Source organism: Rhododendron vialii, chromosome 10a (genome assembly GCF_030253575.1).
Source record: "Rhododendron vialii isolate Sample 1 chromosome 10a, ASM3025357v1".
In the NCBI taxonomy this organism is placed as follows: Eukaryota; Viridiplantae; Streptophyta; class Magnoliopsida; order Ericales; family Ericaceae; genus Rhododendron; species Rhododendron vialii.
In genome coordinates this window covers 5,166,802-5,185,112 of record NC_080566.1, presented here as the reverse complement: position 1 = coordinate 5,185,112, position 18,311 = coordinate 5,166,802, and the positions used below count along the sequence as shown (strand labels likewise).

At 39.4% G+C, this 18,311-nt stretch overlaps 1 protein-coding gene across 4 annotated transcripts; it reads left to right on the top strand.

Annotated features, from left to right (window-relative positions):
- Nucleotides 1–7,601: 7,601 nt before the first annotated feature.
- LOC131302252 (uncharacterized) lies at nucleotides 7,602–16,076 on the top strand. 4 transcript variants are annotated; one of them, XM_058328783.1, is made up of 11 exons: nucleotides 7,602–7,841; nucleotides 9,573–9,756; nucleotides 9,948–11,716; nucleotides 11,825–11,932; nucleotides 12,022–12,158; nucleotides 12,440–12,686; nucleotides 12,859–14,213; nucleotides 14,478–14,526; nucleotides 14,600–14,847; nucleotides 15,007–15,114; nucleotides 15,521–16,076. In XM_058328783.1, exons 3-11 carry the CDS (start codon nucleotides 10,070–10,072, stop codon nucleotides 15,765–15,767), a joined length of 4,146 nt encoding a protein of 1,381 aa, XP_058184766.1. In that variant the 5' UTR covers nucleotides 7,602–7,841; nucleotides 9,573–9,756; nucleotides 9,948–10,069; the 3' UTR covers nucleotides 15,768–16,076. The 4 variants fall into 4 exon arrangements, with proteins under 4 accessions (XP_058184766.1, XP_058184769.1, XP_058184767.1 ...); XM_058328785.1 differs by having other exon boundaries at nucleotides 7,613–7,841; nucleotides 9,581–9,756; XM_058328786.1 differs by having other exon boundaries at nucleotides 9,573–11,716; nucleotides 15,533–16,076.
- Nucleotides 16,077–18,311: the final 2,235 nt, after the last annotated feature.

Sequence of the window (18,311 nt, the reverse complement as noted above, 5' to 3'; positions counted from 1 at the left end):
TAGGTTGTTCTCTTTCAGAAATATACTTTTACCAAATACTTCTATTAAAAGAGAAGTGTATTAAAGACTGATCTTGAAAATAAACCCTTAAATATATTTTGCTATTGCTTTACCAAAATGGGTTTCTTTAAATAGAACTCTTAGAAAAACATGTTTTGAAAATGGTTGGCTACGCAAAAGTTAGGTAGTGACTGAATCTGAATACAACCGCCAAACTCGCGCCAATAAACAAAGGTGCGTACACTTTTTTCAGTACCGAAGATTTGACCTCCTTTAGTTGGCCTTGAACATTCACCACAAGCTAGCTCTACATGTCTAGCTTTCCATGGGCCACGGCCGGTCTTCAAGCTCTGGCATTTGGCGGTTCATACAGAAGAAGTGCTAGAAAATAGAAGATGTGTAAAAGAACGCAAAAATACAGCGAAAATAGTGTAGGAAACGAACCCGCTTGGCCTAGTATGTAGTACTGGGAACCACATACCGTGTGAGAGATTTCGTTTTGCTCGTGTTTTGATGGGGCAATAGAATCCTATGGATAATTGATCGTTTAGGGGATCAGCCGCGAATTTGAAATACCTATGATCACATCTCCGCTATTTTAACCAAGCAAAAATACTGCAAAACAGAAGAAATATCTGATTGAGAGACCTTTTTGGACAACCTCTCTCTCTCTCTCAATTATCTCGCCCCTTGTTTGTTTGGTAACTTTGGGTATTTTAGTTTTGATAGTGGGTGGAGAGAAAAATAGGGTAATGATCGGAAAGAGGGATAATGAGTGGAGAGACATAGAGAGAAATAAAATTAATAATTATAAAAATAAGATAATAATTGAAGAAAGATATAGGGTAATAATTGAAAAACAAAGTAAAATTTAGTAACGAAGAAAGCCAAAATCTTTGACTTGAAAAGTGTCTTCGACCTTATCTATACGAGAACACACATATATCTAGAGAGAGAGAGAGGAGTTAGAAAATTGTGTACTCGTACTTCCCTTAAGTTGGGAGCTGTGACGCGGCGAACTGCTGCCAGAAAAACTGAAAAACAACAAAAGTAGAAAAGGAAAAATCAACATTTATTCACAAGTACACACATTCAGGGATTGCTCCGGTGATTCGGCTAGATGTCCAAATTTTGAGAATATCCTTCAAGATTTGGGATTCGATTCCCCATAGGGTGAATATCTTGCAGTAAGTAGAGGGGTAGCTGAGCTAGCTCCCCTGGAGGCGCAGTCGGATGCATTTAGTGGTTTGGCTGTAGAGCTGTTCCTCCATTAAAAAAACACATTAATAAGTAGTATATTAATTAAGCATGCACTTTACACTTGTCTACTTGGCAATTGCATCAACAATATTAATGTTAATAATAACAATAGCGGTCACGTTCACAAGTTTTAAGGTGTTGAATTTCATGAGTTTCTAGTACCCATCTTAGGGTGGCCCCACCTAGCTAGCTAAGCAATTTGAAGGATGATTGAGTTTATGATTAAATTAGTGTAAAGCTTGTCAATTTACGTTTTTGGGTAAGACTAAGAGTTGACATTGTGAAGCAAGTTTTAGTAATTTTTATTTTCAAAGAACAAAAAACATGTTTAGATGCAAATTTATTACTGTAATTGGTGATCTAAATCCTAGACAGAGGTATTAGTAGGGCTGCATGCGAGCCGAGCCGAGTTTTGTCGAGCTCGAGCTTAGCTCGCTTACTAAACGAGCCAAAAACTTAAACTCGATCGAGTCGAACCCGAGCTTTTGTCAAACGATACGAGCTCTACGCAACTCATTTAGTAAAAGAACCGAGCTAACGAGCTACTTGGCTCATTTACAGCCCTAGGTATTACGGTAATTGGTGATGCAAATCCTAGTATATAAGTCTATACTGTAGCCGATGTAATATGTACTCTTTCGTTATTTAATATGTAGTGCAACTAGTATATGTATCTAATTACGCAATTGGAGAATTATGAAAAATAACTTTGCATCGTCTTCTTATTGGATTTATTCTTTACAATTGCATTGTTTGTGTGTTAGGCCGAATCCGCAACCAAGCAAGCGAAAAGAGGAAAATCGCCGGAGGTGGCGGGAGTTCGAGGATGAAAACGCGTTTTTGAAAACAAGTGAAACAATATTTTCCATATTTCGAAGCCTGTTAATATTTCTTAGAACCTAGAAGTGAGCGGTTATCCAATATTCTCTAAGGAATTTGAATTTGAATCTATAAAAATATTTAGTTTCGGATGCCTTGCTAAATGCAGTCAGTAATTAACTCCAATAAAAACTTCATAGTCATTACCATTGCAAATGATTTCGGTCTTTGATAGTTTTATTTGTATGGTTATCTAATTATCATGTGTAGCATTTTATGGTTCTGTAATGCAATCATAAAGAGTATAAGCTCATTTCGAACAGTTCTCATCATGAAGAAGATACATATATGAATGAAAAATTAGAAGAATAGATCAAACACTTATATTTATCTGATAGAGTCTCGATCAATCCCATAGACAATCGGAAAAGTTATTTTAATTTTTTTGAAAGACTTAAATCATTTACGTGGTACCCTGGAGTAGGCCTTACATGTCAATCTGTAAGTATCATGGATACCTCTCTTTTGTCAGTAGCCATAACATTATTCCCCTGGGAAAGCTGCAACATGATCACTTCCTCGGAAACATAGTAATTCCCTCAGTTTCTGTGCCAAGTTCATCTCAGAAACATATTAATAAATTAGGCTGCTGATTTTGCAACTCTCTTTTTTGTTAACGCTACTCCCCTACAAGTGTATTTTTGGTGCAAAAATACACTTGCAGAGAAGTAACGTTAACAAAAAGGAAAGTGACGAAATCATTTCCCTAAATTAAAGCCCTTGACCTCATATTATACTCCTACTAATAGCTTGTGATTAACGTGAGACTGACATGCATGAATTTATCCAGAATTGTGACAAATACAAAGCTTTGAAGGAGCAACAACCATGAAGATTCGGCTGCACTTCACTCTCTTAGAGACTGTGAAGCTGCAAAAAATCTTTGGCCCCTCCAACGTTCTGCAGCCTCTTCATTCTTCTTTTCAAGCTGATATTGCTTCTCTTGGATTAAAACAAACTCTCTGGCGCGCTGCACTCATCGGTCTGGGATACATTGGAATGTAATCTTCCTTTTATCTATTTGGCACATTTGGTTACATCGGAATGCAACTATATATCCACCGTGACACTCAGCTACCCCCACCTAATGTAACCATTTTCCTCCATTCTTTCTAAAGCCACTGATCAGTGTGTCTTCATTGTCCAACCAACACTACCTTTAGCTAGAACCCAACCTAGAACATCCAGGGTAGGGTGGTCACCACCTCCTTGCAACACTTTTAAACTCAATATAGACGGAAGTGGATCTTTTACTTTTTTAGAGGCGTGTGCAGGTGGTCTGATTAGGGATGCAAATGGGAACTGGATTACGGGTTTTTCATGCAAATTGGGCTTCATATATGCTCTTGAGGCAGAAATTTGGGCACTTATACATGGTCTCTAGATTCTCTTACAACGTAACATTACATTGGTGGTGATTGAAATGGATGCCTCAAACGTCATCCACCTTATCAACAATGCTACGATCGAGCACCCATCATCTCTACAATTTGATTGTTGATTGCAGGTTCCTTTTGCACCAGCTGGGTGACCCACTGTTGAGGTATGTTATGAGGAAAGGAAATAAGTGTGCGGATCTCCTAGCGCAAGATGCAAGATCACATCTTTTTCCTTATTTATCGTATCTCTTAATTCCGTATTGTATTAAGTCCCAATTCTGTGAGGACATGAGAGGTGTTACTTATCTCCGGACCTTGTATTCAATTTCGTAGTTTATCTATTTCCATGTTTAACCAAAAAAAAGAAAGAAGAAGGAGCTTCTCTGTATCGTTCCAATTTTATCGGATATTCCCGAAGAGAGAAAGTTTTGAAGGAGCTCGCGCGAACATGCACTTCATCGCAAAAGTTGGTCTACTCCTTTTTCTTGAGGTATTAAGCAATCCAATTATGCAAAACATATTTCGGACCAACTTTTCGGTTTAATTTTGATTCTGGTCAAGTTCTACAAGAATAAAAATTAGTTTTCGATTCTCAATTAGATCAAATATTGGTTAACGATTTGATTACTGAATTTTATACAGAGTTGAACCGATAGAGGTAGCTAGATAGTGTAGAACTCTCATAAAAAAAATAATTGAGAGTTTCAGAATAACAATTCCATAATAGTAGTTGCAACACCAGACTTAGGCCAGAAGGCCCTACTTTGACTCACAAATTAATATTGGACCGACCACATTCACGGGTTGAAAAAAGTGATTTAAAATGATCTCCATGTTGTTTGGCTCGTCGAGTTGGTCGCATATGTTAGAAGTGAAACAGAATATATTTCGTGTTGAAAATTTTAAAAGCTCTTATCAATTCGAAATAAAACTCTATTACGAATTTTATATGAGACTTCAAGATTTAGTTTATGTGCTCTACCGATTTTCTTGATTGATGTGATCTTTATTGCCCAAGCAATAAACTTGACGAGGCGAAATAGTTCAGGTATACTTCTCAAGCATGAGGTTGGGAACCATTCGGCGTCACAAAAGGGCCACTCACAGTGGGCACCACGGCCCATCCTTGTGACATTGATGTGAAAAATTATGGCAGGGTGGCGTTTGGTAACCTTTTTTAATTTCAATTTTTGGTTTTTGTTTTTACCTTTTTTGAAAATTAATGAAGAAAACTAGTTTGGTAACAAGTTTCTACTTTTTTGTTTTTCATAAACTTTTTTAGTGTTTTTGTAAATTATGGAAACTATAAAAAGGTAAAGGGAGGAATTTCAAAGGAAAGGTGCGTTGTCACCGCATTGTCACCGCCCATGCGTACCTTTGTAGTCAATTTTCCTTTTTTTTGGTTGATTTGTGAGAAAAGAAAGAGAAAAAAATATCATTTTGAAGAACGGTGAGTTGCACGAATGACAACGAATGCTGAAGTCAAAGAGGCCGGGACGCCTATGATTAGATGTCTGTTGAGATTGGGGGTAGTTTTATTCTGGGAACCTATGGAATGACTGAGAATCGGTTGTTGCTGAGGATTGCAATCAACGATTCCCACTAATCAGGCTGAGCAAATGCAAGCATCTCTTCTGCCAACCCGGATTCATATAGCGCTTTTGTGCCATGACAATCTCACTCAAATTAGAAGAACCTATACATTTTAGTACAGTATACTGGGGTCCCCGGCGAGAACCACATGGTCAAATTTCGCTGCATGGGGCTCATCCGTGCTTTCCGAGGTGCTGCCTGTGACTCAACATGGGAGAAGAGGGGGCCAAACTTCTTCGTGTTCAGAGCATTGTCCGAATGAGTAGGCAGCGCCTACCAAGCAAAGCTTTCTTGAAGAGGCTGGGCTGGAGTGCTTTCATCAAATGATGCATGTGGGTGGCCCAATTCGGCTTGGCCCGGTTGGGAAGAGATTCACGTAGAGACTACTGCTATCCGGGAATTCATTTCTATGTTAGCTAGCGGGGGCGGTTTCCCAATTTTGTTTTTTTTTTTTTTTTGAGAAACACAAATATTATCAAACATGTTTCTTGTTAAACATAAACATGTTTCTACTTCTAGTTTCTTAAGAACAAAAAATTGAAAAGGTTACCAATCACACCCGATACCGCAATGTAGTGTCATATCCATTTCAATCACAAATTCATGTGAGCTCCAAAACTAAATGTATGAACTTTACGCGGATCCGTGTGTGATAATAAAAGATGTCGAGGCACCGCGTGACGATGATCAATTACTTCTTTTCTTTTTTTCTTTTTTTGTTAAGCGCAATTACGTGAGTAATTGAATTTTTTTTTTTGCTTGAACTCTGGCCGTCGTTTAATAACTCGCCTGTTATCTCCGGACAGGGATGTTGGGAGCCGCGTCTCCCGTGGCGGAACCAAGAATCAAAGTCGGAGGGGGCCGAAATATTAAAGAAATTTTGGTTCGATGATTTTTTCAAGACTAAATCCACTCATTCGAGTTTTCATGGGACGATTTTGATAAATTGAAGCATTAATCTCAAATATTGTTGCTATCATATCATTTGGCGAACACATTATCATTATAATATGGTATCATCCACCATAATTTAGTATTCTCGAATTGAAAATTGTTCTTACTTTTAATTATGTTGGTAACTTTTTATAATTTTTTATCAATATTTATATTTATAAAAAAAAATGTAAAATATACTCCAAAATATAAAACTGGGCGGGGCCGGGGCCACCCCGGTCCCTACATACCTCTGCCCTTGGGCCCCGGCCTCTACATACCTCTGCCCTTGGGCTTCCTTGTAAAGCGATGCTAGGCAATCAATTCGACTATTCATCTCGGTAAGGATGCCTCGGATTGAATTTGAACGCAAACAAATCGAGAAGTCAATTGCTCAGTAAAAATTCGAATCGTCGATTGCCGAAATGAATGGTCAGATCGACCGTTATGCACCCGCGTGCTCGGCAGCATTATCTCCCGGATCTGGCGGCACAAATCCAAAGCACGTTAAAAGCACCAAAATTTATAAAAAAAATTCCATTCACGCAAAAGATATCAAAAAAATGCCCATAAAAAGTGGGCTTAAAAATGACCGAGGCGTACGTACCGACCCCCACGAGCGCACAAAAGCGCGTGGAATACGACCACTTCTCAGTCCACTTTTTTCCTCCTTCCACCCACCGAGCTTACGACGCCCAACCACTCCGCTGTACATGCACCTCAAATCTCCACCGTCCATTCTCCCCCTTACACGCTCGTCAAACAAATATGTACTCCTCCGTATCAAAATTAGTTTCATTAAAAAGTTTTTCTACTTCGACCATTAATGAGAAAAAACTGAGCCCCCTTTTTTTTTTTTTTTTTTCTGTTCTTCATCTCATATTTCTTCCATCCCTAAATAACTGTTCAATGCACAAATCTAGACCTTTAAAAAAATATTTTTTTTATTAAAAAGAATCAAATTTCTTTTACAAATCAATACTTATATTAATGAGTTCTTTTAAGTTGTAAAAAAAAATTTGTTAACAAAAAGTGCATATTTTTAAAAGCCTAGATTTGAAAAACAAGCATTAGAGTGTAAAAAATAATCGGAGAATTTAAAAAAAAAAGAATAAATTTTGTATATTTTGAAGAGTAACAATTACGTCCTTTAAATTAATTTCTTTTAAATGGCATGTCCCTTAACAAGTTGAATTGCAAAAACAACACAATTTTCGGATACATATCCAGACATAACTGTGTTGGATGCAGTCCGATGTATATATAACCACGTGCATTTAATAAATTGTGTCCGGAGTTGTGTTTTACTCCAAAATCGTAAATTGTACTCCAAATATTGCTCTTGCAGAAAAGAGATCAAAATTTTGAGACCGATGGAGTACACGATAATACGGTACATTCACACCCACGCCGAAATTTCTCTTTTACACCCCAGCTTCGGAACTCCGAGCCCATCATCGAACCTAAAGGCTCGGAAAATAGCCACAGGCTCGTACCCGAAGCTGAACTGCAGCTGCTCCTTTAACTTCGTTGAAAATGTAATTAGTACACTGTTTCGATCCCTTTATCTTCGGTCTCGGCCTGAAAACCTTTCCTTCTTGCTCATCGTTTTCCACAGAGAGAGAGAGAGAGAGAGAGACAGAGAGAGAGAGAGAGAGAGAGAGAGAGAGAGAGAGAGTATCAGTGTATGAGGAGAGAGAAGGTGAGAGGTACTGCTATATAGAGAGAGAAAGTGAGGCTGTGAGGCATTTAGTTACAATTACGTCCTGATCGCAACTTCGGCCGACCTTTCTCTCAGTAAGCTCCACACTCTCTCTCTCTCTCTCTCTCTCTCTCTCTCTCTCTCTCTAAACGACCTCAATTCTCTCTCTTTCTCCTCAGATCACAGCACTCCACGACTTCCACTCCTCCTTTTGCTACTCACAATCTCACTCTGAGCTCGCTTCAGCTTAATTTCGTTAAACAAGCACTAATTCCACTGCTAATTATGTGCTCACTTGTTATAATTTCCTTTTATGTGGTATTAATTGTTGCTTTCTGGTAGTTAATTGTTCTCTCAGCTGAATTTAGTTTGTTCGGTAGTGCTTTTGTTTTATCTTTTAGGGTTTTGGCTCGTGCCCTAGAGGTTTGAAATGCATGTGGTTGGAAATAAGGTTATTTGACGGTTTGGAATGGAATTGGTTTAGTTTTGAGATTAAATTCTTTACACTGCCGGTGTAAACATTTGTTTCCTCCAAATCAATTATATTGCGCCATGTTGTCATGTTTTATTGATTGAGACCACTGTTTTGCAACATAGCGCAATGTAATTGATTTGGTGGAAACAAATGTTTACACCGGCGGTGTAAAGAATTTATTCTCTTTAGTTTTTTGTGTTTTTAACGTGGTATTGTCTTCACAGTGTTTATCTTAGATTGATTTTCTCTGTTTTTTTAGTAAGTTATTGCAGTTAATTTTGGCGTTTACTTCTCCAATTCAGATGGAATTGTGGGACTTACTTTGGCTGGTAATTATTCCGAAAAAGATTGTTAATTTTGTAAGAAATTTAATGCTAATTAGAGAACAGTCACAAAGTGCATGTGAAATCCCACATTGGAAACTAATGGAAAAGTCAAGTGGTTTATTAATGCTAAATAGAGAACAGTCACAAAATGCATGTGAAATCCCGCATTGTAAACTAATGGAAAAGTCAAGTGGTTTACATACTTATTCTTACCAACTACTATTAACTCGAGGTAACCTTTTAAGCCACGTGGTTAAGACTAAGGGTTAGCAGGTCAGCTGGTGTGGTCATTATACAAAACAATCACAAGCACAAAATAGGTATTGTAATCTTTGGTATGTCTGTTGTAATCTTTGATCTCTTTGTTGAGATTGTGTAAAAGAAAATGCCGCCGAGAGTATGTGTAATGGTCCCATTAATCGTACTACTTCCAAGGTCCAAATTTGCCATTTCTGATGTTTTATTATCAATGGAGCATATGCTAAATTTAATGGAATATCCACATGATTTTTTGAACTTTGACATGTGCGCCTCAGGGATATGGTCATGGTTCTAGTTACATGCCTGATTTGGATCCTTTTGCTCTAGCTACGTGCTCATAAAAGGGAAATAGAAATTTATGCAGTCATTTACAATATGTGGCCTGTTTGAAATATGCTACTATGGCAGTATGGAAAGAATGAGCTTGCTAGAGCTTGACATTTTATTCTTCGGATATTGTGCCCCGTAGATCTGAAAATTAAGCCTCATGGAGTAATCGGTTTGACTCAAGCATCCTTTTCCCTTTGTTTTAGCATTTTCATTCTTTTTTAAGAAAAATCTATCGTGTCATTATATATTTTTGATACATGTTTAAGAGTTCTTTCTTTGGTCATGTGACATATTTTATATGCTATGTTTCGCCATTTAATTGGGGTCATGAGATAATGAAATGAGATTTTCAGTTGCTTTAATGTGTTTCCTAGTGATTCTTTGTGTTGAACAGTTGCTCTATTCCCTTGCTAACTGCTCGCCATGTCTTTCAGGAAAAAAGTTGCAGAGAGGTTCTTTAACAACAGTAGTTTGGAAATCAGTCGCAGATTGGAAATCCTTGTTCAATAAAAAAAAAAGACAGGTTGGAAAATTAGGCTTCTAGACTCTGTCTGCTCGGGAGCTCTTTAGTGCTTCACATGCCCTCCATGAGGGTCTTGTCATGGAAGTCTGCAAAAGGTGCATTTGTTTTCTTGAGCTCCTCTAGCATTTTTCTAGACCTTCTCTTGTGATACGAAGTATCATGTGTGTGTCCATCCAGAATAGGGTAGATTTATTTGAGAGGACCATCTATTTGAGCTTGATAATGAAATCCACATCCCGAGTTTTCCAGATTTATTTGCGTGTGTGTTGACCCCAAGATCTTTCAGGCAAGGCATAGCCGGTAGAGTTTTTGGGAGGCTATTCAAGATCTGATCCCATAATTAAATTGAAGGACTGTAGAAAGCTTCTAGCCCGTGTAACATTCTTGTTCTGGAACCAACAACCTGGTATGCCACAACCTCAGCCAAGGCAGCAGCCTGGGCTTAATGACATACAGATGTTGCAGCGGCACATAATGCTAAAGCAGTTGCAAGAACACAGGAGGCAACAGCAACTTCAGGAATCAGGTTATGAAAGGCAGCAGAACCACTTTAACCACCCATCTGCCACAAATAAGCCAGCCGTCGGAGGTCATTTTTTGCCTCTGATGAATGGCACTCCTATTCATGATGCATCACAGATGTTAATGGCCGGTAACATGGCCTTTGCGCATCATGGTGCATCATCAGCTGTCCAAGGATTTCCAAATGGTTTGTATTCACGAGGTCAAAGTCAGGATATGTATTCGATGGGTCGTGTGCCTCAACAGCTTGAAGCATCTATGTATGGAACTCCTATTACAAGCTCAAGAAATAATACAAATCAATATGATCATCCACAAGGGTTATCTCATTATTCTGCTGAAGTGTTGACCAAGGCTAGTGATAACCAAACAGAGAAACCTACAATACAGTCAACAGATTTTGGTAACTCATTTGTTAGTGAAAACTACAATATTTCTTCAGATCAGGTTCGTATGTCTGATGGAGCTTCCAAGCAGTTCTTCCCTGGGAGAATTCTACCAGAGAACTTCCAGCAAGTAAATGCCCTGCAAAGGAGTGCATCACCGCATGAATTCAATGAGAGGCAAGAGCAAGGTGGTTGGCCTGGAAAAATTCCAGGAAGTACGGCGCAGTCTGATCCTTCTCAGGGTTTGACTACTCTAGATCCACTAGAACAGAAAATTTTGTTCAATATGGATGACGACAGTTGGAATGCTTCTTTTGGTAGGAAAGCTGACATGGGCACAGGGGGGTTTGGGAATTCATTGGAATACCCAGATTATGACAGCTCATTTCCTTCCATTCAAAGTGGGAGCTGGAGTGCTCTGATGCAGTCTGCTGTTGCGGAAGCTTCTAGCAGTGATACTGGGTTACAAGAAGAGTGGAGTGGCTTGAGTTTTCAGAATACAGAACCTTCGATTGATAATCAGCCCTCAACGTTTGTGCAAAGTCGAAATCAACAAACTGGGTGGGTTGATAAACCTCAACTTCTGGTCAATGATTCCAATATGAGCTCTGACTTCCCTGGGTTCCAGCAGTTGGGCCTCCAGTTCTCAATCAAACAGAGGGACGGGATGCGATCTGATTCCTCTCATGAATCTGTGCAGCAGTCTCCCAAAATGGCTCCCAAGTGGTTAGATTCTAGTTCTCGACAGAATCAACCAATTGAGGAAAGTCATACAATTCCACCTTTGGAAAATACATGGCCTTGGCAAAGTCTTGTGCAATCAGATGGCAATGTGCAGGGGCAGAACATATCCTCATATAACAGTCACCAACCTGATGATAAACTGATTAGAAGAAACTTAGAATCCACTTCACCCAGTGGAAACACTACAATGAATGCTTTTGACGATGGGAATAGTATAAACATGAATGGAGCTGTGTACACGGAAAAGGGTCCTGAAGCATATCGGACTTCTCAGAATTACCACCAAAGGGAGGATTCTAATGACAGGTATCGCTCCAATGCATCCCAGCACACCATAACAGAAGATGAAACGAGAGAGAACATGTGGCTGCATGCAAGGGTTAATCAAAATGCATCTGGTCAGGTTGGTCAGAAAGCTTCTACTTCTGGAAGGTTTCTCTATGATCCTAAGGGAAATTTAGGATTAAGTATAGAACATTCTGACGCCCTAGAACATGTTATGCATTCACAGGTCCTGAGCCAAGAGATCTCCCGGGGATCGAGCAGTCATCAACAAGGATATGTTGCACACTTCAATTTTGTTGGTGATGCTTTTGACAACGCTGTAGACATGGAAAAGGTAGTGTTTGATGTTATGTTCATCCAGTTTCTTAGGATTGCTGCTTAAAACATATCTAATCAGTTATGTTCTTGGCCGTCTTTTAATAGGGAAGCATGGCTGATATTCAAAGAAATTCAAAAGCATCAGAGGAGGTACCTAGTAGGGGAAATATTCGAGCTAATGTATCTGCCTCCTTGGATAGATCAGCTGGTATTTATGGTTCAAATCTAACTTCTGAGACCAGGTAGTTTTTTGTTTTTGATTAGTAGAGACAAGGTAGATATTTGGTGTCATCCTGTTATAACCACAGTAGCTGAAAATGCAAAATATCTAGAGCTGTATGCATTCTTACAATGGTCATGTTGCATTAGAAAGTCATTTGTACAATTATTTGTGTCTTTTTAGCTAATAGAACCTGTGTGCCTTCTCCATGCCTTCTTGTTTTGATTTCTTATTCATTACTCATACCTATTATTGTGGTTATATGTATCTAATTTGAACTTTTGCTGATTTTAACCATGACAGACAAAATATGCTTGAGCTTCTTCACAAAGTTGATTACACCGGGGATCAAAGAACTGTAACACACGTCAGCTCTACTGACTCTAGCTCTGTACTGGAAGCTCCGGAACCAGAAACGCCTGAGACATCTATGGCTAAATCACATGATCAATATTCCGGGTCACAACGCTTTGGCTTAAGGTTGGCCCCTCCATCACAGCAGTCGCCCACTTCAAACCATTTGTTCTCCTTGCAGAGCCCTACACAATCGGTGAGTATTGCAACTCTTCATGCCAATCCTCGTGTACAAGGAGAAAAGTTGGTAGCATGCTCTTTTTTGCTATCTTGGCCTTTCACACAAATAGTATCGGATAAAATGTTTGTTTGGTGAATCAATTATGTTTTTAAAGCAGTTACATTGAAAGTCACTTATGAATATGCAGGGAAACTCTGCTGCGACATCCCCAGGTCCTCTTCATCTAAGAAATCAGCTTCACAGGCCACCTGTAGCGATTGACTCTCCAAAAGCAACATTTCCTGGTATGGGTAATAGACTTCCACAATTTAACCACGATACCTCTCAAGGAGTATCCCAACCAGTTTCTATCAATTTTGGTCGCCAATTCCCCTTCTTGGAGGCTGTGGCAGGCAGTCATCCCTCTCTACCATCATCTCTACAACTCGGCTCTTCGACGCCACCCAGTTTATGGGCAAATCTACAGAGTCAACCAGGTCCATCTGGCATAGAACCTCCCAAACTTCCATCTGATTTTCCCATCTCTGGTGATTCACCAAATTCCAATCGCCAGACTCATCCATGGGCTACGAGAAAGCAAACTGTGTCTGGGGAATCGGGTGTATGGTCTGTGAATTCACAAGGCCTCGACTATGGAGAGGAGCACACCGGGAAGAAAAGGTCAGGTCAACAAATTCATTCAGACATAGTTGACCAAGTTTCACATACAGGGGGATTGTTTCAACAGAAGAACTATGAAAATGCAAGGCATGGTGACCAACAGAAACCAGCTGTTTCTGCAACAGATCTTGAAGCCTTTGGTCGCTCTTTGAAACCATCTAATCTTCATCAGAATTATTCTCTCTTGCATCAAGTAAGCTCTTTGAACAATGTGAAGACTGATTCAGGTACGATGATTCCAGAGAAAAATCATGGAGCAGGTTCTGATTTGAATCATCAGCAGTTACCTGCTGTTTCAGGACATCAGATGATGTACGGACATAATTCAGGCGTCAACAATCCTATAAATAGTGGACTGAATGTGGCAGCACGGCTGGACTCCTTTACCAATAGGGATGTTAAAATGCTGAGTTTTGATGAATCTACCAACGCTTCTTGGGAGATGGCCAAAAGTGGTCGAAGTTATTCGCAAATTGATTCTACTAGTGATAATATGGCACCTTCTAGAACAGAACATTCCCAGATTAGTTTTCCAATGGCACCATCTTGGTTTAAGCATTATGGAACCGTGCAAAATAGCCAGATGCCAATGTATGATGCAAGGACAGTCACGAATTCTGCACATCAGTTTCCTTTTAGGAACCCTTTTGATAATTCTCACATGAGCCCTTCTATGGTCCAATTGAATGCTGCTAGTGCCAGTCAGCTTACAGCTGCCACCTTGGCAGTGGGTAAATCACCACCTCCGAGTGTGTTGCCTCCAGAGGCCATTACATGGAATTTGTCCTCCATGAGTTCAAGGAAGCGTAAAAAAGCAACGACTGAGCTTCTACCATGGCACCAGGAAGTGACACATAGTTCCAAGAGGGTTCACTCCATCAGGTGTTTACTGTGATTGCCAAATGTCTTTGGATAACTCTTTTCTCTCTTATTTCAATTGAACAGCGCCATTCTCCTGTTGCAGTGTTTAGCATATTGGCTTCAGGAGGAAAGAAACTTCCGATTTTGCATTTCTTCTAGTGGCTTTGGATATAGGAATGCAGTCTCTTACATTTTCAAATTGCCTAGCCTTGGATTTTTTTCTCTCCACTTCTAATTTAGTGTGAAAGGCTTGAGATGATGTTGTATACATTCTTGTTTTTGCAGCGAGGCAGAAATAGAATGGGCAGAAGCTGCGAATCGTTTTATTGAAAAGGTGCGAACTAATTGGAATGGTCATAGAGGAAATTAGTCACTGGAAGTGGTCTAAGTTCTGTTTTTATTTGCAGGTCGAATATGGGGCCGAAATGGTTGAAGAAGCTCAGCCTTTGGTCCGATTTAAAAGACGACTTGTCCTTACAACACAGCTTGTGCAGCAGTTGTTTATGCCTGCGCCCGCAGCCATTCTTTCTGCAGATGCCACTTCAAACTATGACAGCGTGGCATACTTTGCTGCTAAGCTGGCATTAGGTGATGCATGCAATCTGGCCTCTTGCTCAAGAAGTGATTCCGCCCTCTCTTCCGAAGGCTGTGATATGTAAGAGTTTTCCATCATATTTACTGTTCCTTTTCCTCTAAATAAATCCCATATAACAGAAGCTCATTAATAGGACCAAGAATTTATGGTTGCCATTGTTACCCATATCTATATTCTATGCTAAGATAATTTTTACAATGTGAACAAATCTCTGTTTAGGGTCTATGAGAAGCCCAAAACTTCTGAGAGAATTGGGGAGGATTATTTCTCAAAAATTGCGGAAGACTTCATAAGCCGAGCGAATAAGCTGGAAAGCGACTTGTTCAGGTGCGAATCAAGTTTTCCTTCTCGACTTACGACATCATTTCTATGGTTATAGAAACTTTCTTGTGTCAATTGGAGGAGCAATTATGTCGCACAGACTTGTAAACAAAGGTGCATGATATAAGGTTTAGAGTTCAACCACACAAAGCTAGTTTATTGCTTGATTACAACGTCTGGAAAAATTAGTACTTTTTGCTTGCCATGCCAACATTTCATGTTGTTCTACATTCCATGTGTTGCATTGCATGGTATACATAAGTTTACCATAATTTAAACAAAACTACCACCGGGAGACTAGTTAAATACAACACCTGATCTATACCTCCTGCCGAGTTAGATACATGAAAATATCCTATCAATATCTGTGCTTTTGTCATCTTTTACGCGGATCTTTTATTTGATGATTCAGTTGGTGTTGCAGTTTGGAAAAGAAAGCATTGATTGCAGACCTAAGAGTGGAATACCAAGAACTGGAGAGATTCTGTATCCAAAACCGCTTCGCAAAGTTCCACTCCCGGGTACAACCAGATGCTGCAGAGACCTCATCATCTAATGGCGCAACTCTGACTGTACCCAAATCATTACCACAGAGATATGTCACTGCCTTTCCTATGCCTATGGCAGTGCCTGAGGATGCACCATGCTTTTCGCTTTGATCACTAATGACCTTTACTTCCCTTCTCGTGTGCCCTTCAATCTATACTCCTGCAAAGAAAATGACACGAAAAAAGGTACCCTAAAAATGGAATGCAAGGGTAGGGGACTGCTAGTAGTTGAGGACTTGAGGCCGTTCGATCATTTGGATCAAAAGACCAATTGTTGTCAATTTTGAGAAAGTATATATCGTTGTATGTATATTTTATGAGAATGTAAGGAGAATCATGGATTCACCCAATCTTCTACTCCTCGCTAGGGTTATTATCTCAATCAACTAACGTCGATGTGTATTTATATCTTTTTCGATCGTTTCGGCTTTGCAGAAGTTCTTTTTCCTCTTCATTTCCAGGGTTCGCATCCCGAAGAACAAGATATTAGGCAAGTATATGAAGCACATATTAAAGAGGTAAATATTTGCTCTATTTGATACTACTACAATGTTTGTTTGCATGATGGGGGGGAGGGGGGGGTTCCACTTTGGTTTTCTCAATATTGTTATCAGAAGCTTCTAGATGACTTGAATAGGTTTGTTTAGTTTTCCTTCACTGTAAGCAGGTTAATTGTGGGGACAAAAAAAATACCCCGACAAAGATCTCAGCCTACTTGTACTATATTGTTTGTTTCGAAAAGTACAAGGTTTCAGAAACTGATTCTGTGGACCTTAAGTGCCATCATCATCATATAAAGGATTAAAGATCGGAGATTGATGAGAGAGAGAGAGAGAGAGAGAGAGAGAGAGAGAGGACACAAAAAGCATGTCTTTTAGTTGGGAGGATTCTTTGTACACTCAATTTGTCTGTTTCTTTCAGTCCTTTTTTTAATTGACTGAAAGCAGCTCTGACAAGTCAGTGCTTTGGATTGAGAAAACAGTAATAACTACCTAAACACATGTCCACTCTGTCAGCATCAGTATCTGTGATGAGAGAGAGAGAGAGAGAGAGAGCGAGAGAGATTTTGTTTTATGATCACTTGGTGTTGGTGGGGTTGGTTTTATACTCCCATATCCAAGGAACCGATTATGATTGGTGGAAGGGGTAGGCTCTCTCTGTGTAACTGTCCCAAAGCAGATTTGATGACAACATCTTTTATTGATAGCTTTGTGCTTCCTAAAAACAAATGAATCTTTTTCTTCCACTCTAAAACACACCAGGTGTTATTACAACATCAGCCGCACGTGGGGCTACTTGGTAACCTCGTACGGGTGGGACCCCAAAACACCAACTCCCAGGGATATTCCAGCGTGGCTTTTGGAATTTGGGATTTTGGTCTTTTTCAATTTAAGTAATCATATTCTGGGTGGTCCTATAAATGCCCACACAAGATTGGAGTGAGTGGGGATTTTACTTTTGGTCAAACGCCAACGCGCGAGTGTGCTCGAAACAAAAACTTTGGGATATATCCTTTGCTGGGTTTTGATTAGTTGTTTTATTAGAAATTAGTTTTCTGTGGTGCTGAGGTGTCAATTATTTCACTTGTCAGAAACTTTTGATAATAGGGTTGCTTTCTTTCTTATTTATTAGTGTACATGTACAAGGGTTATTTTTTTTTTATAACCCACTCTGGTTTTGGTTTAATAGAAGAGCAAATCTTATTCCGATCATACAAAACACTTTTGAACGGCTGAGATTGCGTGGAGTCATGAATGCCATGAATAATAAGTTTCTCTCTTAATGGATAGGTGAGGGATTTGTTAAGATTTCCTCCAGATGAATAAAGAGAAACATAATTCTAAAAATTTGTGAGAGCGAGAGCATATGACGAGGATCACGAATGAGAGCGTGGAGCAAGGAATGAGATTGGGAGCAGAAGATCCTACCAAAGGATTGTGTGTAGGTCTGTTAAACGAACCAAGCTACTCGTATTTGAGCTCGTAATTGTTTGTTAAAAGCTTGTTAAGATTAGTTCGTTACATAAATAAGTTAACCTTAAATATTTTATGAAGCTCGTTAAGCTTTCAACTAAGCTCGAACAAGCTACTATCTTGTTTGGCATATGATGTATGAAAAGTTTAAGCTACTAGAGATTGACTCGTGTTTGGCTTAACCTGAACTGTTTGAGATTGGCTAATTGCATAGACAAGCTAACCCCGAACATATTTTTGAAGTGTTTAAGTTTTCAAACTTATAGCTTGATCAACCATATGGTCGGCTTGTTTATCACCCTTGATTGTGCAAACTCTGGGTCCAACTCCATCTGAGGCCGTTTTTTCTCATTATTTCTTGAACCATGGCGACCACATCGATTGACATCGTTGTGACCGACATCGTTGTGACCTTCTCCTACAACAGACAATTGAGAAATGAAGGAAAACCATGGGAATCTCGAGGATATGTTTTTGTTTCGTTTTGTTCGATGGTTTTGCTTTGTTGGCTTGTTGCTAACTAGGGCATGGAGAAACTTCAGACTCAAGTGACTGAGTGAGGGGTGAAATTCAAAACGATTGGTTTTGGTGGTGTACGTGAGTTTGTGTCTCGAAAAAAAATTGGAGTAAAATTGGTGAGCGGGAGTGTGAGCGTGAAGCAACGTCTTTGAAACGCATTCTA